This window comes from Rattus rattus, chromosome 9 (genome assembly GCF_011064425.1).
Source record: "Rattus rattus isolate New Zealand chromosome 9, Rrattus_CSIRO_v1, whole genome shotgun sequence".
NCBI classification, from domain to species: Eukaryota; Metazoa; Chordata; class Mammalia; order Rodentia; family Muridae; genus Rattus; species Rattus rattus.
The window spans coordinates 2,732,236-2,742,715 of NC_046162.1; the positions used below are offsets into that span (position 1 = coordinate 2,732,236).

At 54.8% G+C, this 10,480-nt stretch overlaps 1 protein-coding gene across 1 annotated transcript; it reads left to right on the forward strand.

The window, feature by feature from the left end:
* Window positions 1-3,325: 3,325 nt before the first annotated feature.
* On the forward strand, window positions 3,326-8,407 carry Tekt4 (tektin 4). Its single transcript, XM_032912829.1, has 6 exons — window positions 3,326-3,996; window positions 5,523-5,593; window positions 5,920-6,063; window positions 6,439-6,661; window positions 7,264-7,418; window positions 8,133-8,407. The coding sequence occupies exons 1-6, from the start codon at window positions 3,463-3,465 to the stop codon at window positions 8,347-8,349; spliced, it is 1,344 nt and encodes a 447-aa protein (XP_032768720.1). The 5' UTR covers window positions 3,326-3,462; the 3' UTR covers window positions 8,350-8,407.
* Window positions 8,408-10,480: the final 2,073 nt, after the last annotated feature.

Consider the following 10,480-nt stretch of genomic DNA (forward strand, 5'->3'; position numbering starts at 1 on the left):
CACCACCGACATCCCCTGCACAGCTCTTGCCTGCCTTCATCCAAACTGCTCTTAGAAACTTGGACTCCAGGATTCTTCTTCCCGGAAGTCCTTGGCTGGCTCCTCCTTCTTGCTTGATGCCCACTGCAGCGCTGGTTCAGCCATGCCAAAGAGCTTTGGATCCTTCTGTAATTAAAATGTCCCACTGGTCTGGGGAAAGATGTGGCTGTACCTCCCACTGCTCCTGCCTCTGTGTCTGCTCCAGCCAGGACGGCTCCCTGGTTTCTTGTTCTCAGTTACAAGTGGGGATTCTGGCTAGGGTAGGAGGCAGCCAGATGGCAGTCTCTCCTCTGTTGGCCTTATCCTGTCAGCGTGACCTTGGGCCCATCCCAGCCTGGGGCCTGCAGGTTGTGTCCTGTGTAGAGTCAATGAGGCTGTATGGCTTCCCTCCCATTTAGAACCTTGCAGGTTGGGGGCGGAGCTAGAGGGATGTCCTCTGACCTTGGGGAACCGCTGCTAGACTTCAAAAGAAAGGGACCCTTTTGCCCACGTCCATCCCACTCATGATGTCTAGAGTTTGTAAAGGTATCTGTGCAGGGGACATCTGTGCTCTTCGTCAGTCTTCCTGCCCCTCTGTTTCCTAGGCATCCTGCAGGGCTGTCCAGTGTGGAGGGATCTGGTTCTTGGGGACACAGGCAAAGTGTTCATGGAGCCCGCACTCCCAGCCCCATCAAGCTGCAGCTGTGCTGTGGGAACTCTCACATGCCCCCCCCCCAGACTCACTTTCCCACTGCAACTGCAACATGGGAAGAAGAGGGACATAAGAGAGGACCCCACCCCCCACTCCATACAGTCCCGCAGTCCACCACCATTGTGCCCACACGTCCCATTCAGTTTGTCTGTGCTCACTGTAGCTTTGCCTGCCTGTTCCCCACTTAGCCCTAGCTACGAGTATAGTTGTGACGGCTTCATCAGCCCCAGGGAAACCTTGTACAATGATTGGTGTTCCTCCCCGAGAGGCTGGGAGGGGCTACACACTGGCACCGTCAGAGTACAAATGCCTTTCTCTGGACTGAGGGTCAGACTAGAGGCTGTGGATGATGGGGACAAAGGTTCAACACCTCCCTGAAAGTGTCTGGTGAGTCTTGACCCCTCAAGCTGGGGACTAAGGTTGAAGCTCTACCTTGGAGTCTATCCCAACCCAGGGGACCCTACATTGAGACCTGGCCTTCCTCATCAGCCCCGGGGTTCAATGGGATCATCACCTACCTGCCATGCCCAGTACTTGGATACTTCAGGTGAAGATCAAGCAGAGTCACTGGGCCCAGGTCTCTTCCTTTGCAGTCCCTGGGTCTACGTGCCAGGGATGAATCTAAGGAGAAACCACGGTTGTGCTCTGGGTGGCTCTGAACCTGCTACCATGTGGAGATACTGAGGTACAGAGGAGATAGAGGGAGGTCCACACTGGCCCCCAAAGGCTCTTGGCCTCCAGCTCTTGAGGAACAATGGCAACTCTTGCTCAGTCTGGTTATGAATTCTTAAGGCTTCTGCCCAACCAAACACACATGTACAAAGCATCTACTGGTGGAAATGCCAGGGCTCACCGTCAGAAGATTGACAGGGAGCACGGGGTGAGGGGATGACTGCTAGGGGGTCAGCACCAGGGAGGGTGCCAGGAAGGCACAGCCTGGGCAGAAGCATGGGGGTGAAACCAAGCTTGTGTGCCAAGCTGAGGGAGCCTAAGGTTCTTGAGGTTGGAAATGGGATGGGACAGAGTGAGGGAAGAGGCCGAGGGGCTGTGGTGTAGATCCGATGCTGACTAAGGTTGTAGATTTCTTTCAGAAAGCACCCAGTACATGGGGAGCCTCTCGGGAAGACCAGGAGGGAGAGGAACCAGAAGTCGGGAAATAGGTGTCTGGCACATTCTGCAGTCAATGTCGCCCTCTGTTGGTCACATTGGCAATCGACTTAGACTAGGGTTTCTTATGCCCAGGTTGGACGGCAGGGTTTCCTGACCAAGTAGCATCCTGGGAACAACTGCCCAACAGAACGTGCCTCCTTTTTCTTGAGCAGATCAGGACATTTGACTCCAGATACATCCAGTGTGTGAAACCTCTCATATCACTGGCCCAAATCCCCAGGAGGCTCTGGGATACAGGGATACAGGAGAAAGAAGTGAGGTCTGGCCCTTACACAGTGGCCCTGGCAACAGATGGGGTGAGGATCCCTGTGGATACTCCCACAGGGTCAGCTCCAAAAGTGAGTCCTGGAGGCTGAGGTAGGGTGGATGTTTGGTCCTCTGGGCTTGCACGAGGGGTTCAGACCACATGCGCAATGGGGTCAAGTTGTGGGATCATAGGGTGGTTTAGAGTATGTTGGTGGTGTTGAGGATGAGAGGCACTTCTCAGCCTGAGGAATCTGGTCATGTTTCCATGACCATCCACCTCCCACAGCTCACCCCAAGGGGTCTTTAAGTAGGCAGAACCTTCCCCATCCTGCTCCAGCAGAGCAAAGACAATGTGCAGGATCAGACCATGGAGGAAAATCTCAGGAAAGAGGGGCTGAGGAGCTGGGGAGGAGGACAGGGTGTCAGAGATTTCAGGACCCTTTCCTACCCGAGTCCAAGGGTCCTCTAGTGAATGAGTCCTGAGCTTCTGAGGCTTGGGCTACAGTGTGGTGAAGAGCTGAGAGTTGGGGATTGCTTGACCCCATTTGTGTGTGTGTGTGTGTGTGTGTGTGTGCGCGCGCGCGCGCGCGCGCGTGCGCGCATGTGCACACATGCACATGTATGCATGTATGCATATGGGTATTTGTGTGCATGTGGAGGCCAGAGAGAAAACCTTAGGGGACATTTCTCAAGCACCATTCATCTTGGGGTTTTGTCTGATTTTGTTGTTGTTAGGGGTTTTGTTTGAGATGAGAGATCCCCACTATATAGCCCAGATCAGATTGGAACTCACTATGTAGACCAGGATGTCCTTGAGATCAGAGAGCACCACTTGTCTCTGCCTCCTGGGTGCTGCTGGGGTTAGAAGTATTTGCCACTATGCCTGGCCAATCTTATTTTCCAACATTCATCAAATACAGTTGGACTGGTTGGCCTGTGAACTCACAGATTAACGGTTTCTGCCTTCCCAGCGCCGGAATTGCAAGCGTGTGCCACCACACCCATCCCTCCCCAACCCCACCCCCACCCCGTGTTCTGGGAATCAAGCTCAGTTTCTTGTAAGGCAAACACTTTTCCCCATTTAAGCTATCTTCCCTGCCACTGCTTGGCCCTTTAAGAGGGCAATTCCGCCCCACCCCCTCGAGTGACCCCGTTGCTCAGCAACAGGAGGCAGTTGGTGTATACAATGTTCCTGAGGCAACCAGGAGCCTTGCTTGGGACAGAGTGACCAGTACTGCTCCACTGATCGTGCCTGGACGATTGCCCAGTGACCCTCTCTTCATTCCGCCTCCCTGCCCAGCCAGGCAGTAAGCACCATGGCACAAGCCGAAGTGCTCCTGACCAAGGAGCCAGCCCCGCAGTCGATTGATGTCTGTGAGCTACCCCAAAAAAAATATGAAGTGGCTTGTAATACCGGTGCCTATACATCCGCCGGTCTGGCCACCGCTGGCTTCCGCACAGCCAAATACCTCATGGACGAGTGGTTTCAGAACTCTTACGCACGCTACCACCAGGCCTTCGCAGACCGGGACTACTCTGAGAGGCAGCGGCATGAAAGCAGGCAGCTGGCAGCCGAGACCGGGGAACTTGCCTATCGCACACAACTGGACTCCACACGAAGAGTGGGAGAGCGTCTGGAGGACATGCATTGCTGGAAGTCGGAGCTGCAGCGAGAGATAGACGAGCTGTCTTCCGAGACTGATCAGATGATGGCCCAGAAGCTTCGGCTCCAACGCGCCTTGGATGCTTTGTCCGTGCCCTTCTCCATCGCGACTGACAACCTACAGTGCCGAGAACGCCGCCAGCACCCAGACCTTGTCCGGGACTACGTGGAGGTGGAGCTGCTGAAGGTGCGGCCAGTGGCTCAGGCGCAGAGTGGGAGGCAGGCTTGGGCACTCAGTGGATAACACAGGACCCCTGGGTTCACACAGCACCATGCCCTTCTGCCCATGCAGGACCCCTGATCCTGATCCTTCAGACAGTGGTGGGTTTTTTTTTTTTTTTCTTCCCACATCCAAATAATTTTCTCTGTTTTGGGATTCCTTCCAGTCCATACGATTTCAAAGATGTTAAGTCTGACCCTGAGGGGGTTTTTGTTATGGTGGTGGTGGCTTTAGGGTTGGTTTGTAGTTTGTTTGTTTTCCAAGACAGGGTTTCTTTGTGTAGTTCTGGCTGTCCTGGAACTTACACTCGGTAGAGCAAAGCAGGCCTCAAACTAGGACATTCATTCAGCTGCCTCTGCCTCCCAAGGACTGGGATTAAAGGCGTGTGCTACAGCCTTTGGGCTGAGGTTGTTTTGTTTTGGGCTAAGCCAAAGGCTCTCCCTGTACCAGCATGCATGCCCCTTGCTTCTCTAGTGGACTTCAGGGTAGAAAGCCGGGCCAGCCAGTGCTGCAGGTATGGAGGCCATGGCTTCCGTCCTTGAGCCCCAGAGCCCCAGAGCCTCAGCTTAAAAGTTCTCCTCCTAGTATACACTTACAATCCCAGCATTGGGGAAACTGAGGAAAGGGGACCACAAGCTCCAGGCCAGCCTGGACTACATGTGAGACTCTTAAACAAACAAACAAACAAACAAACAAACAAGCAAGCAAGCAAGCAAACACCAAAACTCAACCAAAACCAAAACCTTCTACCTCCTCCTCCCTTCATTAGATACCTTTTCCCTCTAACCCCAGTACAGCTTGCTTTGGGGAGCCTTGAATGGTTATGGGGGTCACTCAGCCTAGTGACTCACAATTCAGAATCCCTCAGAGCTGGAGCCTCCTGTGGTGGGCAAATGATGGGACTGGGGAATAAGTCACCCGGCTGAGGTCTCAGGGAACTCCTGCCCTACCTCCAGGCCTTGCCCACTGCCGGCAGTGGGTGCAGAGAGGGAAGGGGGACCGAGGACACCAGACACTGGAGATCATGACCCATGTGGGCTTGCACATGAAAGAATTCCTAGCCCCCAGAAAATGTTGGGGTAAAAGGAAACAGAGTTTCCTACCTATTCTTGGTGGGAAGTGGGCAGCAGACAGAGGGCATCTGACGTCTTATGGGCTTGAGTTCCTCAGAGAGGCTCTTGGACCTGATCTAACTAAGGCCGAGACTCCTCAGTATACTGTGGGAGTGTTGAGGATGACCCCAGAGTCTACACAGCTGTCTTAGGCGATCCAACAGCCAAAAGACACTCTTAGAGGAAACACTCACAACATGCTAAAACTTTCCCAGAATGAACCTCGAACACGAGGGCTGAATACTCCTTTTTCTGGGGTTGCGGGGAAATTAAGGCAAAAGTCAATGGTGGTGAGGCCCACACCTGGACTCCTGGTGAGTCCCTAAGTCCCTCCGCAGGAGGAGGGGAGGATTACTTAGAGGGGACCTGTCTCATCTCCAGGAAACTGAGCTCATCAGGAACATCCAGGAACTCCTGAAGAGGACGATGGGACAAGCCGTGGGCCAGATACGGTGGGTCACAGCAGCCCCTGAGGGACCTGAGGGGTGGACATACCTGAACTCTGTCCTCAAGGCTGGTCTGAGGTGGGAGGCAAGACAGGTTAGGGTACCTGACGCTGTGACTGAGAGGTCGGAAGGCTTTGGATCTTAGCCAGAGGAATGCAGGCATTGCTCGGCTGGGCATATACAACTGTTCCCACTTTTGTTCTGGAACCTGGGCCCCGCTGGCCCTGGAAGGCTGTCTGAGCGCAAACTGGCGCCCCCCTGAGGCTGATGTGGGGCCTGCCTGCTTTCCAGTTCTCCCTGACACATAGCCCTGAATCTCCTCTCTTCCCTAGGCTGAACCGGGAACATAAGGAGAACTGTGAGATAAACTGGTCAGACAAAGTAGAAGTCTACAACATTGACGATACCTGCGCCCGCTACACCAATGAGAGCACCCAGGTGCAGTTTTATCCGCATTCCAGCAAGTTCGAGGAGAGGTAGGCTTCTAGGCACTGTACTCTGTTTGCCCCTTCCACTCTCTTGGCTCTACTTCCAAAATCTGAGGAAGAAATGCCACACGAGGACCTGTCCCAGCTCTCCCGGAGAAGCTCTCTCTGACTGTGGGGTGGACTAACAGGAAAGCCCCTTAATCAAGTGCATGGCACCCACATTTCACCCAAGGCTGGTGACCTGCGGGTGCCCTGGAAAGCGTTTCTGCTCGCGGCCAGCAGAGGGCACGCAACCACCACTAGAGGCCTGGGAGAACCTCGGGATGTCTGTGGGAGGCGGGATACGGAGTACATTGGGGATCGCCGACATTGTCAGAGTCTCCGCGTGGCTACACCTGACCAGGCCTCAACCTTCACCCTCAGTGCCTCCACGCCTGAGACGTGGGGTAAGTTCACTCAGGACGTCCTGCTTCGAGCCGAGCGCGAACGGATAGCCTCGGTTAACCTGCGGAAGTTAATTGACTGCATCCTGAGGGATACTGCCGAGGACCTGCGGTTGCAGTGCGACGCAGTAAACCTGGCTTTCTCAAACCGCTGCGAAGAGCTGAACGACGCACGCCAAAAGCTGCAGTACCACCTGCTAAAGGTGGGACTACAGGGCTCGCCCGCCTTTGGACACGCCCACCTGTTTGAGCACACCCAGGACACGCCTACCAGCGAGCCCGTCCAATGCTTAGGGGGTACCTACTCATATCTGTGCTCAACTCCTCCCCGCCCCTGGAACACCCACCATCCCCCACTCTAGCCATGCCCATCCCTCATCTAAGACTCCCTTAATCCCATCTGAGACTTCCCTTAATCACAGGGACCTGGCTTCAAGGGTCCTTTTGTGACCAGTTCACCCAGAGTTTTTGGGAGTGGTCTGCTGGCACAGCAGGACTGTAGGAGCTGTGTGCTGTGGGGGTTGGGAGGGAGATACTGTGGGGCATAGTGGGGCTATGGGGCCCCTGCTTCTAAGCTCCCAGCACTAGAGAGCAAACAGACTGCCCTGACTCATGAGACCCCCTGAGAGCATTCTACAGGGTTGTAACCACCCTGGTCACAGACCAAGGACTTGGTGTCTCTAGTCAAAGCTAGGAGGTGAGGGAGCGACCCGTTTAGCCCGTCCCACATGCTGGGTTAGGATAGGCAGTTTTCCTGTTTGCTCCAGGCTTGAGTCAGCCTCAGGTTCACACACTGCCCTTGCAGATCCTGAGTGAGATCACGGACCAGGAACACCAGATTGCAGCCTTGAAGCAGGCCATCAAGGACAAGGAGGCCCCTCTGCGTGTGGCCCAAACTCGACTTTACCAGAGGTCACACCGGCCCAATGTGGAGTTGTGCCGGGACAATGCCCAGTTCAGGTACTGCTTGCTGTTTGAGCAGCCCCGCGTGGCTGGAGTCATCCCCTAGGAGCATTTGAGGCCACAATGAACCCCTCCCACCGGGTCAGTCCTACATACAAGCAGACACAGGGCTTGTGGGAAAGACTCTGGAGGGGTTTTGAGTATCAGGAACAACACAGGGTCCTGTGACACTCTGGAATGATTTGCCTTCCTGGAAGGAGCCAAAAGCCTAGAAACCTAGATTCCAGAGACCACAGGGCAGGGAGGCCAGGCTGGACTACCACCCACTCCTGTAACTCTGATGTAATCCTGTGCTCTATGTACCTCCTACAGGCATGATGTAGTATGCCTTTTACTTTTCTGATCTATCCAGTTTCAATATATCCAGACCCTTCTAAGAATAAGCGCCTGTCTTCTTCCTCCTTCCTCGACTGTAATTTTGTTCTAGAAATCAAAGTTTCAAGGGTTAGCTCCTATTCAGGATGCCATTGCTTATTTTCACCACAAGGTGGCAGTGTTTCAAGACTCCCTTTCCCTGCTCCAGAGCAGCTGAGGGAGGCCCCCTTTGGGTTGGAAACGAGGGTCTTTTTGATCCCTGCCAGTTCCCAGGATTTTTTTTTGTTGCAACACTAGCCACTTTGGTGGAGTCTGTGCAAGCCTGCTAGGGTCCTCTGTAGCGTCACTGCCCTTTCCTTGGTCTCTCCCCTAGCTTACCAGTCCTTCCCCCTGCAGGTTGATGAGCGAGGTGGAGGAGCTGAATATGTCCCTCAAAGTGCTAAAGGAGAAGCTTCAGGATGCAGAGCAGGCACTGCGGAACCTGGAGGACTCACGCATGAGTCTGGAGAAGGACATCGCAGTCAAGACCAACAGCCTCTTCATCGACCGCCAGAAGTGTATGACCCACCGCAACCGCTACCCCTCGGTCCTCCAGCTGGCTGGCTACCAGTGACTGGGGCTGGCACCCGGCCTCACTGTCTCGTTCAAATAAAGAGCGCTTTAGTTTTCCACCTAGAGTGGCGTGGTGCGGGGTGGGGGTGGGGCAGGTGGCTGTCCGTTCGGACAGGTATTTCAGAACTCTTACACAGCCAGACTTTGTCCACGAGTCTACCATCCTCCATACTTCAGGGGACATCGTCAGCCTAGGTGAGGCCAGATACTCCCCCACAGCCCCTCTTAGAGACCCACCAAACTGCTGGTTTCTCCTATCGTCACCAGCAGTTCAAAGGACTTGTGTATCTGTTAGGGATAGTGCACTGTTCTCTCTCTCTCTCTCTCTCTCTCTCTCTCTCTCTCTCTCTCTCTCTCTCTCTCTCTCTCTCTCTCACATCTCCTAGGCCTGAGGCTCAGCTCATATCCCTTTGATTAGTCTATTTGCTCCACACAATGGCTCTCCTGCAGTCAGCTCCACTCAGAGAAATTATCCAGCCCCCATCTCGGTACCTCTCACTGCCCAGTGCTCCCAGGGTGGAGCCCGGAGGTCAGTTTAAACCCCATGACTGGGGGTCAGGAGTAGGGGTATTTATTTCTTATCCTGGAGTGTAGGGGGGAGGGAAGAGGAGTTACACACCACCACCACAAGCTACCCACACATAGACAGACACCTGACTCCATTTTGGCCCCTGCTCTCCACATCTGATGATACCTGCTCCGGGGGAAATTGCTACATTGTCCGCTCCCGGTGGATCAACATCTGGAGAGGAGGTTTTGCAGACATCAGAGTGTTCCTGGAAATCAAAGCCTGGAGAGGGACATGGGACAGCTGCATGGGGGCAGTTGAGGACAGGCAGGGCTCGCTGGGCGTGGTAGCCTGGATTTCATGGCAGAGAACAGTGCACTAGTCCCGGACCAGGGGAGAATGCAGCCATATTGGGCTGATGGGGCCAACTAGTTTCTCATCTACTCTGGAGTTCACCAGGACCTGGCTCCTTAATTCCCCGAAAACATCGACCTTGGTTCTCTCTGGGAGGATGTGTGTGCAATGGGGTTTTATCAGGGAGGGTTTCCTGAGGAGGTGCACGGTCCCTGAGAGAGAGGCCCAGTTCAGACAGAAAGTTCAGCCTATGACCACCAGCACCTCCCGGCCAGACAACCGCAGTCTGGGCCTTGCTACGATAGCCTTTGTCCTTTCCCTTCAGCCCCTGCAGCCAGGGGTGGGAGATGCATCCCCCCCCCAGCCCCCATTGCACTATTCAGAGGACACGTCACCACGGAAACCATGCCACTTGTCACAGTTGTTGGTCACCACAGCGACAGCCAGAAAGCTGCTCTTGCTCTTTGGGGTGCAGTTTAGAACGTGCCCTGGGTACTGACACCATAGGGCCCAACATCAGAATAGTTCACGGGTTCAGGGGTACATGACAGCTGTGGGGCCTGCACCCCAAAACCTTAGAGGTGGGAGGGTAGGAGCAGAGGCTGAAGGGTACCCGGGGGCTCCTGAGCTGGGGTTTGGTGGGTGGGGGCTACAGAACCCCGACTGCTTGCCTTGGAGTGGTATAGTAGGTTCTGGCCCAGGTCTGGGTAGAAGTGTTTTCTTGGCAGCCTAGGGGACAGTAGCCAGGAGCTCCCCTGCAGCAGTGGGTGACGGCAGCTGTACCCACTTGTGTACTCTCCAAACCTTCCCTTCCCCCACCTCAGCAGCCACATGCCCCCGCCTCTCCCGGGAAAGTGGACACCATCCAGGAAGAGAATCAATCTAGGAGCTTCCTGGGTGAGCCTACCTCTCAGTCTCCATGGAGGCCTTTCTGTTTGCTCCAGCCCATCAGCAGAGCAGACCTCCTCTGACTCCCCAAGGATGGTGGTCTAGCGGTGGGATGGTGCCCAGGCTCGGGCCCAGGGCAGCTGGGCACTCTTTTAAGTGTTGCCCCACTGTGGTGGGTCCTGCTATTTTATAACTGGAGAAAGCAAAGCCAGGAGGGTCCCTGGCCACTCATGCTCACACTCCAAATAGCTAGAAAATACCCCCGCCCCCAGCCCCCGTGACCTCAGACACCTGGCCCATGGCAGGTGAGCCTTGTCCCCAGGGTCTGATTTCTTCAGGCGAAGCTGGTGACCACAAGGTAATGAAGCTGCTGCAGACCCAG

Bases quoted from the DNA above. Each gene is read 5' to 3' on its own strand.
- Tekt4 (XM_032912829.1), top strand. From the start codon at position 3,463: ATGGCACAAGCCGAAGTGCTCCTGACCAAGGAGCCAGCCCCGCAGTCG. The intron at 6,662-7,263 runs GTGGGACTACAG...CTGCCCTTGCAG, and splicing joins TGCAGTACCACCTGCTAAAG to ATCCTGAGTGAGATCACGGA. The intron at 7,419-8,132 runs GTACTGCTTGCT...TTCCCCCTGCAG, and splicing joins CGGGACAATGCCCAGTTCAG to GTTGATGAGCGAGGTGGAGG.